The sequence below is a fragment of the Pelmatolapia mariae genome, linkage group LG16_19 (genome assembly GCF_036321145.2).
Source record: "Pelmatolapia mariae isolate MD_Pm_ZW linkage group LG16_19, Pm_UMD_F_2, whole genome shotgun sequence".
Lineage (NCBI taxonomy): Eukaryota > Metazoa > Chordata > Actinopteri > Cichliformes > Cichlidae > Pelmatolapia > Pelmatolapia mariae.
Genome location: NC_086241.1, coordinates 58960720 through 58975806, shown reverse-complemented (window position 1 = coordinate 58975806; position 15087 = coordinate 58960720). Strand labels below are relative to the sequence as shown.

The following is a 15087-nucleotide window of genomic DNA, read 5'->3' as shown; positions in this document are numbered from 1 at the left end:
CCCTAGCCGCTTACCCTAACCCTAACCATCAAAAATGAATGCCTAACCCTGACCCTGACCCTAAACCTAACCATAACCTAATTGTAACCCTGACACTAAAACCACATTTTGAGTCTCAAAAATGCCTTCAAACTCGTGGGGACCGGGATTTTGGTCCCCACGAGGGCTGATTGTCCCCACAAGTATAGTAAACTACCAATTTTTGGTCCCCATGAAGATGTTAATACCCGTCCACACACACACACACACACACACACACACACACACACACACACACACACACACACACCCTTTTCCTCTTCCTGACTGTATAGCTCACTGAGAAAAAACATGACATGACATTGATTCAAATGAATTTGGCTTCTGTCCCTTTGGAGGAAGATAATCTGATGATGAAAGGGAAGGAAAAGCATGTTGGGGTTTAAAAAAAAAAAAAAAAAAGAACTAACAGCTGAGATATAACAGTCTGTGAAATACAGAGGGACTGAGGTGGAGGTGGGGTTGGCGTCTCTGACTAGAGGGGAGAGTTGTTGGGTGGGGCAGTGATGAAATTACATAAGAGCAGTCCTGCCTTCTTTCTTCTATGCTCTGTCAGTCTGGATGGGGCTGCAGAGCTGTTACCTCGCTACATTTTGTGATCCCTTGTTAATAATAAGCTATATTTAGTTCCACTGATTACAAGTCTCAAGTGAAAAATAGCCTTTGCGGTGCACATCAGCGTTTTGATTATTTTCGGCTTCAGCTGGCACTCTGAATGATGTGAAGTGTTGTATTGAGATTAATCTGCAAATTAAAGTCACTCAAGATGATTGCGCTAAATTAAATAACAACTCATTAACGCCACAGTCTTTGGTCAGTGCCCTGTCAATTACCGTCAGATTTACTGTCATCCACCTGTGTTCAGTTTTTATTTTGCTCACAGCTTATTTTTTGCAGTATTCCACTTGAAACCTTCAAGCACTTCATACCTAATCCTGAAGATTATAGGTGGAAATCGCCAGACAGCCCATGACATGAGCTTATGACAATACTTGACTCACAATATAACGTGATTTTTAACATTTAGTGATATGCTGAGTATTGAAATAACATGTTTATTTTCAGCTGCAAAGTATATGACAAGATAAAGTTGTACTCTTAAGTTCTTTTTTTGTTGTTGAGTTGTCGAACATACCAACACTGTGATAAATGTTGCCATAAGATGGCCATAGTATGACATCAGCAATTGAATTGGGTCAAGTTGGCAATTACATGCAATCTGTTTCTGAAAATTCAGCAATTAACTGTGTTAAAACATTGAAAATCACATATCTGTTGCTGTCCGCATAGACAGAAATTCACATGGTAAGTGTATTGATCCTTATGTAGTGCTTTTCTACTCTCCCAGAGCACTTAAAGCACTTTATACAACATACCTCATTCACACACATTCATTGGATGCATGGGAGAACAACTGGGTTTAGTATCTAGTCCAAGGATATTTGCAGACTGGACAGGGATTGAACCACTGACCTTCCATTCAGTAGATGACCTGCGCTACCTTCTGAGGTACAGCTGCCCCAATACAGCGTGTGCACATGAATACAAATCATTTTATACTATTCCATTCTATCAGTTGAAAGCTTATGTGCATGCAAGTATATCTAATACATAGTAATATAAATCATTTTATGCTATTTAAATCTATGGGGAGGAAACATTTACTATTTTGTAAGTTTATAAGTACTCCTTCGTGTTTTTATTTGCATGCAGCATCTGACTTGTGCGCATTAATTATAAATTTACTTTTACAGGATTTGCTTATCTAGATTTTTTTCAGCGTTTGCGTGCAAAAAAACGTTCAGGTAATTTATATGCACCATGATATGAACAGAATTAGGCTTCTTTTCTTTTGCTGTTCTGCGTCTGTGCAGCAGGAACGCGGAAGGCCAGAATCAATTAAAAGCTTATGTGCATGCAAATGTGCATGTAAATTCCCAGCTGTTAAAAGCCTTTGCTCACTGCTGTCTTTTGAAGTGTTACTATGTGTATTATATTTTGCAGCTAATTAAGCTACTTGGAGGGTTACACATTATCCTTATTTAGTTATTGAAATCCTTATTTGGCTGATCTAATTTAGATGGTCTGTTTCTCGCAGTTGTACAGTTTGTTCAGATCAGTGTGTGTGTATATGCGTGTGTAGTGCATCATGGGGAAAAAGGGGGCTCTCCTGCCCATGTTATTCCACAGTACAAACACTGTGTGGAAGACAGTATTTAAATACACACTCTCTTAGCCTGCCCCCTACTGTTGCCCAGACCTACTTTCAAACACACATGTATGCGTTCACACACACTCTAAGGAAAATAGACCACTAAAACACTCTGTAGATTAACTGAACTAGATTGGAACTGAGCTGTGACTTAAATGAGTGTCAGTTGATTTTTCTCAGCCCACTTTTCCCAGTTTAAACACAGTCAGGCAGTCTGGAGATAGATGCTGGGCAGAGGACTTTGTGGATCATACTGCCTCTTCAGGTTGACAGTGGTATTGCTCACCCTCTGCTCTTTGCTCTCATTAGCATATGAACAGGTCAACAAATAATGTTATAATTCACTTAGCTGCCTTTCTTCTGAATGAGGATCTAGCTTAGCTGTCAGCTCATGAAAATGAAATGAAAAGCATTTTTGGATTATTTGTTTATCTCCATCATTCACTGAATCCCAGATTTTTTTTCAATTTCTGCCATATTTTATTTGACATCATACTTTCCCCAGCTTTTGTCAAAAGACCATTTTTCTTTAACTAGAGGGTAATACATCATGTTTCTGCAGTGTTTTTAACATAACTCACAGAATTTAGGAGTTTATAAAGTTTTGAGCTGAGCTTTTCTTAAGTCAGTAGAAGATGTCCACTAAATTAATGAAATGTGCTCATTCTTTAAGTGTCAGTGGGTTGTGGTTAAATTGTTAAAACAGCACTGTGTACAAATCTTTTCCACCCGACTCAAGATTTTGCTGTTGTTGTTCTCAAGTTGACCAGTTGGTGTCTTCCTCTCCCCGTTTCCACACTGACAGCTCATTTTCCACAGCAAGTGATTGAACAGCCTCTCTCTGGATTCAGTGACATTTTATAGTTGACTCACTTTGGACAATGAGCACTTAGACATCGTATAAAAGTATTCAGTGATTTAATATTCAAACCATTTAGAACCCGGTTCTATTTAATGAATCATAACTGAATGAGGCAATCACTTTAGGACCTCATCAGTAATGTGAGAGCTACCCTTGAATAATGCCTGAATGTTGCATACATGTATTTGTATATCTACACCAGAATGTCTGTCATTAATGGCTGTTACTGGTTAACAGGTTATCAAATCTGTATTATAACTATAATCATAATAAATCTTTCTGTTTCTTTTCAGGAGCTGAAGAAAGTTAACTTCAGTCCGTCCTGGAGCCGCTCCTCTCTGACCTTCCAGATCACCCCCCCTTCCCTCCACCCAGTTTTGTCATATTGTACCACCTCCTTCACACCTGAAGAGACCCATAAGAAGAATTGCACGGGTCATCAGTCCCCCTACTGACCAGGATGATCACCTCAGAGCTCCCTGTCCTACAGTGAGTTTTTATAAAGGGCAACTGTCAGTTTGGCAACAATCCGGCATTAAGTTTGTTTTTTAATTGGTTATTTTATCCATTCATCGTGCACTCATGCAGAACCAGGTTAATTTAAAAGAATGCATGAGTAATTGTTTTAGATTTTTTAAGCTACCTGGCCTGGAAGTGAATAATGATTTCTTTTAGATTCCATGTTTTATCACATTTGGCCTTAAAGGTTTGTTTGCTGTAGCTGATGAAAGATATTTGTAGGACTTGATGCTACTTTAAAACGATCTTTGGGAAGACATGTTTTTGATTGACCTTTATAGTGTTCTAAACTCAAAGTGACAAGTACGTTAGTGTTTTTTTGTTTTGTTTTTTTAACTCACCCAATTCATTTGTTTGCCTGTCAGTGGAATTGAATATTTAATTTGGCTAATGAATACAATCATTAAATGCTAATGAATGAAATGCATTTGTGGTTTGCTCTTTCAGGGACTCATCCAATGAGTCTGGGGCAACAGACACTGTGGGAATAAGTATGAGCATAAGTGAGATGGAAGATCCAGAGATGAAAGGAAAAAAGAAGAGAGGGAGACCTGGCAAACAAGCACCGGTACAAGAGTTTGTTAAGAAAGGGGAAACTTGTGGAAAAAATCTGGTTAACAGACAATGCATTTCTCTGATTTTGTGTCTGGTGGTTTTGAAGTATGTGATGGGTGGTGTAGGAAGAAGCTGTTATATTTCCCAGTGTGTGCAAGTCTGTGTTTGGGGATGGGTGTACATACAAAGGGTTCTTTAAACTTCCTAACTGACATTTCCCTGATTTCAGACATCCAATAAGAAGCCACGGAAGTCGCCGACAGACAAGACTATGAGTGTGGCCAGAGGGCGAGGGAAAGCCAACGGTGTGGCTCAACATAACGGAGATGGGGGAGACCCAGTCACTCTATTTGAAGTGGTCAAATTGGGAAAGAGTGCCATGCAGGTCGGTGAACACAGGTTTGATTTCATAAGCACCAGTGTAAATAAAATATTTAAGTATGTAATCAGATATTATAATGTATTACATCTGTTTGAAGCTTTGTAAATTTATGTTTCTCACAGTTTTTGTCATTTGATCTTTATTTTTTGTATACAGTCAGTAGTGGATGAGTGGATTGAGTCATATAAACAGGACAGAGACTTGGCGCTGCTAGACCTGATCAATTTTTTCATCCAGTGCTCAGGTTGCAAAGGTAGGCGTGTTTTACTTAAATCTGTCATCCTGTGTGCATGCATTATAGACAAGACTACCAAATCTGCTGTTTTTGGTTGTAACCAGGCACCGTGAGGATTGAGATGTTCAGGAACATGCAGAATGCAGAGATCATCCGTAAGATGACCGAGGAGTTTGATGAGGTAATTATCTGCTAAAATAAGCAGAAATTAACATGATTTAAATAGTTGTGAGCGTGCGTTGCTGTATTATTTAGTTATGCACATATATTACACTCTGTTGAAGATGTGTGGACAAATTTGATGATATCTAACTGACAGCTCAAATCAGTTTATTGTTGTATCCTGTTTCAGTTGAGCGAAAAAATAAAGAACAAGAAGTTAAAATAACTGTAATCTGTCTGTTATTTGTTTTTGTTTTTTTCAACAGGATAGTGGGGATTATCCTCTTACCATGCCAGGACCTATGTGGAAAAAGTTCCGTTACAACTTCTGCGAATTTATCAGCGTTTTGATCCGTCAGTGTCAGTACAGCATCATCTATGACGAGTACATGATGGACACTGTGATCTCCCTCCTCACTGGACTGTCTGACTCTCAAGTGCGAGCCTTCAGGCACACGTCCACGTTAGCGGGTAACAACAACATGATATTTGTTTGAACTGCAAGCAGTAATTGTTCCACAAATACCTCCACATGGGCCGATAACACAAGTAATATTATAGTGTGAGATGATAATAATAATTACATTTGCTTAGCACTGATCAAAAGAAGCTCGTTGTGGTTATAAAGACAGAAAACAACTCATAATTTGCTGCGTCTAGGTCTGTTTTGTGTCTTGTACTAACAGTTATTTATTAACTTTCTGCAGCTTGACATTACACAGTTTAATTGGGACTTGTGCACACTTTTGTTAGGTAGATTGAAAGTGTATTTCCCATGATGAAATGTCTAAAAGTTTTGAATACTGTTATCTCTGCATAGCAATGAAGCTGATGACAGCACTGGTAAATGTAGCGCTGAACCTGAGCATTCACCAGGACAACACCCAGAGACAGTACGAGGCTGAGAGGAACAAGATAGCTGGCAAACGTGCCAACGAGAAGCTGGAACTGCTGCTACAGAAGAGGAAGGAGGTGGGTTTGGGTTTGATATGACTGAAGCTTTTACTTCTTAAGTGTCTCATATGGTCGTAGGTGGTTGTGGTACTACTTAGCTGTAAATCCGAGTGTTTGAAAATGTCATTTTCAGTTTCAGCACTGTCTTTAACTTTGAGTTTTTCTTGTACAGCTTCAGGAAAACCAAGATGAAATAGAGAACATGATGAACTCCATCTTCAAGGGCATCTTTGTGCATCGTTACAGGTACACACTCTAAATGTCACCTTCCTTACTGATGAGGATTTAAGAATAGTATTTTTTGTGATTCTGTTTTTCTTACTTTCTAGGGATGCGATTGCTGAAATTCGGGCCATCTGTATTGAGGAAATCGGAGTGTGGATGAAGATGTACAGCGACGCATTTCTTAATGATAGTTACCTAAAATATGTTGGTTGGACTCTACATGATAGAGTAAGAACACTAAATTTAAACAATGTTAGGAGTTTTTGTACAACCCTTGGCTGATATTTACCACTGGATTTAATGCAAGGGGATGAATGATATTTTCACAGATACAGAATGGTAGTTGTGTAGCACACCACAGCAGGATTTTATTTAAGATGTTTGGCTAGCTTGAACCATTTTTTTTTTTCTAGCAAGGAGAAGTGCGTCTGAAGTGCCTGAAGGCTCTGCAGAACCTGTACACAAACCGAGAACTGTTCCCCAAACTAGAGCTTTTCACTAACCGCTTCAAGGTAACACTAGCAGCGAGAACTGAGGCTGCTTTCATACAACTCCACAGTAGACATGGGCAGTGTTTAGATTTTTTTTTAGTTTTCTGAATTCTCTTTTGTTTCTCCTTATTTATTCTAGTTCTCTGCAGTTGTTTCTCTGCTCAACTTTATCTGTTTTGGCAGGACCGAATAGTATCAATGACACTGGATAAGGAGTATGACGTGGCTGTAGAGGCCATTAGATTGGTCACACTCATTCTGCAGTGAGTAGCTTTGATCTTTCTCTGTATTTTTGCATGCCTACATATGAAACTCTTTTCTTTTTAGATTCTGGTCAGCATTTTAGCATAAGATTATATTTTGGCTATCATCACATGCTTAAGATGAGGATTATCACGTACTGAACGCTCAGTTCCTGGGTTACTTTAGCTGAGGAGATGATCTCAGTCACACTCACAAATAGATTGGGTAGTTTACTGTGAACTAGTTTAATAGTTTTTGATTGCCATTTCCCTTGACTTCCCTTTATATGCAATATTTTGTTAATTTTTAATTATTGCTTTCATCCTCTGGGCGTTTTTAGTTATTTCCCGTGTTTAATATTGTTCTCAAAACCAGCTCTGATTGATTTAAACTTGATTAACCTGTGTGCAAATTGTCTGCTGCAGGGGCAGTGAAGATGCTTTGTCCAACGAGGACTGTGAGAATGTGTACCACCTGGTGTACTCTGCTCACCGGCCGGTCGCTGTTGCTGCTGGAGAGTTTCTTCACAGAAAGTGAGTCTAATTAGGGCATTGTTGGTGTAATAACATCGTTAGTCTTCAATTTGTAAAACTCTTATTCTGTCTGTTTCTCACTCGCTGTCAGATTATTCAGTCGCCATGACCCGCAAGCAGAAGAAGCGCTGGCTAAACGCAGAGGGAGGAGCAGTCCCAACGGGAATCTCATCCGTATGCTAGTGCTGTTCTTTTTGGAGAGTGAGGTAACGGTCATGAAAACACACATCTTATCAGCATACTGTGTATGTGTTTTAGTTCCTGAATGATTCCTGCAGATTGAAGTCTCTTTCAATGTGATTTTGTGTGTAGCTCCACGAGCATGCAGCTTACCTTGTCGACTCTCTGTGGGAAAGCTCTCAAGAGTTGCTGAAAGACTGGGAGTGTATGACTGAACTGCTGCTGGAGGAGCCCGTACAGGGAGAAGAGAGTAAGGCACACAGTATTTCACACTGATCTTATTTCCTTTGGGAGAAGCTGAGTCAAATAAAATACAACCGCTGAGAACCAGAGAGAAGAGATGATGTAATAAAGTCTTGTTCCCTGAAACTCTTCGCTCCCTTAATCCTTTTCTCTGTTTCCGACCTTTGCTGTCATTCGGTTTCTCTTTTGTTTCCTGTGTCTTTGTCTCTCCTCTGCTCAAACGTCTTCTGTTTTTCCCTGTAGTGTTGTCTGACAGGCAGGAGAGTGCGCTGATCGAGCTGATGGTTTGCACCATCCGACAGGCAGCAGAGGCACACCCACCTGTTGGCAGAGGCACTGGCAAACGGGTGTGTAAAGTATACACATATCATACCCCAGAAACACTCAGAGTATTCACTTTGAATGTTGCAGATGAAACCTTATACAGTCATGTGATAACCTTTACTGCTTCCATATGAGTTAACGGGGAGAGTATGAGCCAGGTGGTAATAATCAGATGCACTTGATTAATTGGTCATCAGCAAGTTTGAGCACATCTATAAAAGATGAACATCTGGTAGTTTGCTGGTCTGGAGAATATGAGGTGTGTGTTAGCACTGCTGCAGTCCTCCCAGGATTGGACATTCAAGAAAATTCATCCCAAGGTCACAGCATGCAAATCTCAGAGAGATTCCAAAAATTGCAACTCTAGAAGTACATCACAGGCAAAAATCGACAACACAATATGTAAAGAAGTCTACGCCTCAACTTGAATGAAATCCTGTGGCAGGATCTCAAGACAGTTGTGCATAAAGAAATACCCGCAAACGTTAATGAACTGAATAAAGATCGTAAAGACACGTGGGGCAAAATTCCTCCACAGAAAATGATTACTTCAAATTACAGCTGCTAAAAGTGTTTCTACAAGCTTTTGTATCACAAGGTGAACTTAGGGTTTCACAGGACTGTATGGAGTCCAGTAAAAACCTGCTTTTCCACATGACTGTACCTGCCAAGTGGGCATGTTGAAGGGGAATTCACTGTGATCTGAAATGTGACGATGTATTATACTTCAGTGTAAAAGCAGCCACCTTATTTACCAGAGTGTGTTAATGTGCTCATCTGTACATTTGATTCTGTTGTATTGAACTTTTGTTGTTCTCCACTTTTTCAGATTTCTTTTTAAAATATGTAATTATGTGCATAAAACTACAGCAAATAATTTTAGCAAGACAGAGAACTTCTTGAATATGTTATGTTGTTAAACACAGAAATAGCAAGAATTTTCCTACTCATTAATACCTTTTTTGGTCATATAAAGAGGGGGAAAATGATTCCGTTTTTGGTCCCAACAAAAGAATCATTGATGTGTGTGGGTGTGTATATATATATATATATATATATATATATATATATATATATATATATATATATATATATATATATATATATATATATATTTATTTTTTTGTCCAGGTGCTGACAGCAAAGGAGAGGAAGACCCAGATAGATGATAAGAACAAACTGACAGAGCACTTCATCATGGCTTTACCCATGCTGTTGTCCAAGGTAAGGCTTTTCTTAGCTTGCCCATGGCCATCAAGGGAGAGACCAGTGATAAATGACTTGGCTAGAAGACCGATCAGTTTGTCAAAATAAATGATCTACTTGTGAGAATTGCTGCTGAATACTTTGCGCCCTCGATCTCTCAAGTCTGCTGGCTATATGTGTAAAATGTCACTCACTATTTCACTGAGAAACAGAAGCCAAGCGTTGCATGCTGATTGATGGGTCTTTCTTTCCCGTTTTAGTCCTTCTGTGCTAGTTTTCTAACTTTTTTTTTCCCTCATACACTATAATTTTTTTGTCATCTTTATTTAATTCTCATCTCTCTGTTACTTTGCCCAAAGTACCAGGCAGACTCGGAGAAGGTAGCCAACCTGCTGCAAATCCCCCAGTACTTTGACCTGGACGTGTACAGCGCTGGGCGCATGGAGAAGCACTTGGACGCCTTATTAAAGCAGATCCGTCTGGTTGTGGAGAAGCACATAGAGGCCGATGTGCTTGAGGCCTGCAGCAAGACATATAGCATCCTCTGCTCTGAAGAGTACACCATCATGAACCGTGTGGACATTGCCCGATCACAGCTTATTGACGAGATGACCGATCGTTTTGCACACTCGGTCGAAGAGCTGCTGCAAGAGGTATCAGGCAAAGTAGCTGGCTGGGTAGACTATTAGAAACCGGGCACTATTTGTGCCCATTTGAGTCTTGTATACTAACAGATGTTGGTTATTGCAGGCTGAGGAGGCAGACGATGACGACATCTACAATGTGTTATCTACACTCAAGCGACTCACAGCCTTCCACAAGTATGATCTGCAGCTGTTTCAAGATAAAAATATGGATTATTATCATTGGTCACTTTGGCTGACAGTCATTACAGAATCTGAGATTATTAGCTTAGCATACCAGATAAGGTTTGTGTAAATCTGTAGGGAGACATTTAGTTCGCATTTTTGTATTGTAAGAATTATTATTCATTCATTCATTCAGTGTTTTGGAAGAAATTTTCCACCAAATAAATGTGATCATTTCAGTGTGTGCTCTTCTCGTTTTCTCCTTCAGTGCCCATGATTTGACACGATGGGATTTGTTTGGGAATTGCTACCGGCTGCTGAAAGCGGGCATCGAGCAGGGCTCCATGCCAGAGCAGATAGCTGTCCAAGCCCTGCAGTGCTCCCACTACTCCATCCTGTGGCAGCTGGTCAAGATCACAGAGGGGGTTCCCAGCAAGGTGCTCAACCGGCCTCACTAACAGACCGCACTCAGAGTTTAGCTTTATCATTGGTCAGTGGCTCAGAGTGAATGCTGCCATGTCTGAGCATCAGTGGCCCAGAGGGACAAGAGCTTATCTGTATTTCTGCAGAGCGGGGTGGCTTAGTGTAGAAATCCATCTCACTGTCAGACAGCCCCAGTCCTCAGTCTGGGACTCACCCCAAATCTGTCTCATTTAACACTTAAACACCTTACCAAGACTTCAGCTCCCATTATAGGATATAACTTATCTGGAACATTGTTGAAAACTTCAAAAGTGTTGCTGAATTATTATTCATAATATTCCTTCATTCATACTGATAGGATAACAAAGACAGCTAGCCTGACTATCACAGCTGTTCATTAGTGACTCTTGCTAAAGTACTCATTATTTTTGGCTGATTATCAATGTCTGTGTGATGTTCCCTGTGTGCAGGATGACCTGGTGGCTCTCAGGAGAGTGGTCAAGTCTTTCCTGGCAGTGTGTCAGCAGTGCCTGTCCAATGTCAACACACCGGTTAAAGAGCAGGTAACAGATGCTATTGTGTCACGAGTAACAGAAGAGCTTTGAAATGTTGTCTCTCGATTTATGTAAAGGATGCATGTTTTCTGTTATCTCTACATATCATTATTTTGTTTTTTGAAATAAAGACTCTTTGGTCAAGCTGTGACAATATTGCTGTTTCTTTTTTAGGCATTCATGCTTCTCTGTGACCTGTTGATGATCTTCAGTCACCAGCTGATTTCTGGTGGCAGAGAGGGCCTCCAGCCCCTTGTGTTCAACCCAGACAGCACCCTGCAAAATGAGCTGCTAAACTTCGTCTTAGACCACGTCTTCATCGACCAGGATGATGAGAGCCAGAGCATGGGTGAGAGAGAAGTTAGATCGGATCGTGTTGTGGTTTCTGTTTCAGATCCAAGAAGATTTTAACTGTTACTAAAGGTTGAGAAAAGGTAGGGAGCTTTGTCATTGTTGTCCACTACTGTCTTTGTGCCTGCAGAGGGAGATGAGGAGGATGAAGCCAACAAGATCGAGGCTCTCCATAAGAGGAGAAACCTGCTTGCAGCTTTCTGTAAACTCATCATCTACGACATTGTAGACATGCCTGCTGCTGCTGACATCTTCAACACTATATGAAGGTTTGTGTGTAGCATGCATGCTGAAAAATAATAACCAGCTGATAGTTTAAAAGAGAGAAAAAATTTGAATGAAAAAAACCCCCAAATATGGTGAGATAAAAAGCCATTACAATAATTTCAGTACTAGTAACAATATCTTTGTTTCGCTCTGACACTGTTATGTTAATGTTAGCATTATGATATAAATGTGGCTACTTCTGAGACAACAATGGAGCTAATTTACTGTGGAACTGAAAAAAAATGGTTTTAATTCGCCTAAATTTACCTTTGATGCAAATCTGGGTGTGATATGAGATTCAGTGCATTAATTGAGACAACTTGGGCGAATTAACAGTTTCGTTTCTCTGCCTCAGTATTATAATGACTATGGGGACATCATCAAGGAGACTCTCAGTAAAACCAGACAGACGGACAAAATCCTCTGTGCCAAGACACTCATCCTCAGTCTGCAGCAGGTGAGACAGTGATGGTGCTTTTTACACAGCTTCCTTCTGTGTACTCTTAAAGTTATGAGTGCTCTCCTGTGCATACCCACTAACTCCTATGCACTCATATGTGTATTGCAGCTGTTCAATGAGCTGCTGCAGGATCAGGGTCCCAACCTGGACCGAACGTCTTCTCACGTGAGCGGCATTAAGGAGCTCGCCCGGCGCTTTGCCCTCACCTTTGGCCTGGATCAGATCAAGACGAGAGAGGCTGTCGCCACGCTACACAAGTGAGATCATGAGCGCTGTGGTGTTTCTCTAAACGAAAGCTGTAGATTCTTTATTGCCATCTCTCATTGTTTCTCCTCTCCATTGTGTCAGGGATGGAATAGAGTTTGCATTTAAGTACCAGAATCCTCGAGGACCAGAGTTTCCTCCTATAAACTTGGCCTTCCTGGAAGTCCTGAGTGAATTCTCCTCGAAATTAATCCGCCAGGACAAAAAGACAGTGTAAGTACTTCTATCCAATTTATCATCAGCTAATACTCCAGCTTTTATATACCTATGTTCCCCTGCTCCATTATTCACAAGGGGTCACCACAGCTGGTAGCTCCACATGTTTGATTCGGCAGTTTTTATGTTGGATGGCCTTCCTGACAAAACCCCAACGGGATTTGTGTCTCCTTCCGGGATCAAACCAGCAATCTTTCGCTGGTTAGGCAATGGTGTAAACCACACTATGATGCCACTAACACTCCAGCCTATGTTTTATTACTTAAAAAGAAAAAGGATAATGCTATAAAATGCTGCTGCCTCCACAGCCACTCGTACCTGGAGAAGTTCATGTCAGAGTCGATGTCAGAGCGTCGGGAGGACGTGTGGCTGCCGCTGATTTCCTACAGAAACAGCCTGTTGACAGGAGGAGACGAGGACCACATGTCTGTTACGTCAGGCTCAAGCAGCAAGACCGGCTCAGTCCGCAGCAAGAAGGGTCGACCGCCACTCCACAAGAAACGTATTGAGGGTGAGCAGAGATGAAGGATTACCCATTTTATTGGGGTGGCTTAACTGAACTTTATCTCTTAAAGGAGATGAGACACTCCTGCTGCTGAAACTGAAATTACTCTGTTTGCTTCATATTCAGAGGAGAGTAGTGTAGAGGGCTCGTGGATGATGCGCAATGATACCCTACAGACACCCGGGGCACTTCAGACTCCTCAGCTCACCTCAACAGTCCTCAGAGAGAACAGACCAGCAGAGCACATGCCTGACCCAGACTCAGAGCCAGGATCAGAGAATGATTACGTACACAAGTGGGTTCATGCACATGTTGTCCGTAGGTGCACATGCACATGGAAACATTAGCCCAGTTTTTAAAGTTACAAGACAGCAGCGGAACTAATGGACATGTGTCTTCGTTTGTCCTCAGTCCTCAGATGCAGATGCCATGGCTCGGCCAGCAGAAGATAGAAGAGGTGAATAGGAAGGACCGAACAGGCATGAACTACATCAAGTCTCGCAGCAATCAGGGTGTCCGGCAGACTGTGTAAGTGTGTATTTTGCTCATAAACCGTAAGCGTAGTGTGAAGATGTTGGGTAAAAGTGGAAACACAAATTCTGTCCAAACCTTTATCCACCCTAGAAGTCACAGTAACCAAAATATCATAACCTGGCATTCCCTTTCAGGCGTGGGCTGATGGAGGATGACGCAGAGCCGATCTTTGAAGATGTGATGATGTCATCGCGGGGCCAGCTGGAGGACATGAACGAGGAGTTTGAAGACACCATGGTGATCGACCTGGTCAGTTATAAACTATTCATTTAGTTGATACGAGATTTCAGGGGTTTTTTTCTCGTTCTGGTTCTGACATGGCTTCTTACAAAATATTTGACCTTTTACAGCCACCTTCAAGGAACAGACGTGAAAGAGCGGAATTAAGACCGGACTTCTTTGACTCTGCAGCGATGATTGAAGACGAGTCGGTAAGTGATGATTCGCCAACTAAATATCGAAAAGAAAACTGAACAAAATAAAAATAAAGTAGTAATAAGTTAGACTATAGGTAATGAAGGTTAAAAGGAGAAATTAAGCATTCAAAAGCACAGAAAAACTGATTTAAAGAAGTCCTTTCTCTAACGTTACACTGGTCAACAAATTTCAGCTTCTGTTTAAAATATATCTGATTGGCTAACATTTCCAAGATATATAATTTTTTCATACGTTACACTCATGTGCATTAATCACAGATTATAAGCTTATGTCTTCTATGTCATCTGTTTATGGTTACTTATTTTTTTACTTTAGCTGAGCACTTAAAGTTTTTTATGTAGTTTCACTAATTCAAACAAGGGCTTTTTTTTCTCCTACATATGTGCTTTCAATCAAACAATGCACACACAATATTATGACATATAGACATGCAGGTTTCACTTATAGATGTTCCACAAACAGACTATTTAATAATGAAAAGTATTATTTTAGTATTTTTTTTAAAAATAAGTACTGTTAATTTGCACCAGCGGATTTCAGTTCCTGCTTCTATGAAGGTCAAATCCAAAGCCAGAGTAGAGGTCAAATAGATGCATTTCATCAATCAGTACAATTTGTTTAAAGTTGGATGAATAGTTTCCGAAAAGTTGCCATTGGAACAATAACACCTGTTCACATTTGGAATATTTTTACCAAAATTCTGGCATCAAAGTGTATTTTAGTTAATTCTCGTGTTAATTAAGAACTTTTGATCTTAGAAATGGCTAAGCAAACCAACAATTTTAAGCATCAAATTCAGTTTCACTGATTAAAAATTAATGAAGTTATTCTGAAAGCATTTTGGCTTTTTCACAGTACAGACATAAAGGTGAGATTTTAAAGTCCCTGCATATAAAGTGAA

The 15087-nt window shown here is 40.3% G+C and overlaps 1 protein-coding gene across 1 annotated transcript in view; it reads left to right on the top strand.

The window, feature by feature from the left end:
- stag1a (STAG1 cohesin complex component a) overlaps nucleotides 1–15087 on the top strand; it is a 38743-nt gene that overhangs the window by 21989 nt on the left and 1667 nt on the right. Inside the window, 31 exon segments of the mRNA XM_063497823.1 lie at nucleotides 3407–3602; nucleotides 4080–4200; nucleotides 4417–4572; nucleotides 4726–4822; nucleotides 4909–4985; nucleotides 5233–5437; nucleotides 5787–5938; nucleotides 6093–6166; nucleotides 6250–6373; nucleotides 6559–6657; nucleotides 6820–6899; nucleotides 7305–7412; nucleotides 7504–7618; nucleotides 7725–7842; nucleotides 8079–8182; nucleotides 9291–9383; nucleotides 9725–10018; nucleotides 10116–10186; nucleotides 10443–10611; nucleotides 11068–11160; nucleotides 11326–11500; nucleotides 11633–11755; nucleotides 11758–11771; nucleotides 12125–12226; nucleotides 12338–12486; nucleotides 12578–12706; nucleotides 13018–13220; nucleotides 13341–13509; nucleotides 13626–13742; nucleotides 13883–13997; nucleotides 14099–14179. Of these exon segments, the coding sequence (XP_063353893.1) occupies nucleotides 3574–3602; nucleotides 4080–4200; nucleotides 4417–4572; nucleotides 4726–4822; nucleotides 4909–4985; nucleotides 5233–5437; nucleotides 5787–5938; nucleotides 6093–6166; nucleotides 6250–6373; nucleotides 6559–6657; nucleotides 6820–6899; nucleotides 7305–7412; nucleotides 7504–7618; nucleotides 7725–7842; nucleotides 8079–8182; nucleotides 9291–9383; nucleotides 9725–10018; nucleotides 10116–10186; nucleotides 10443–10611; nucleotides 11068–11160; nucleotides 11326–11500; nucleotides 11633–11755; nucleotides 11758–11771; nucleotides 12125–12226; nucleotides 12338–12486; nucleotides 12578–12706; nucleotides 13018–13220; nucleotides 13341–13509; nucleotides 13626–13742; nucleotides 13883–13997; nucleotides 14099–14179 (3756 nt within the window). The 5' untranslated portion in view covers nucleotides 3407–3573.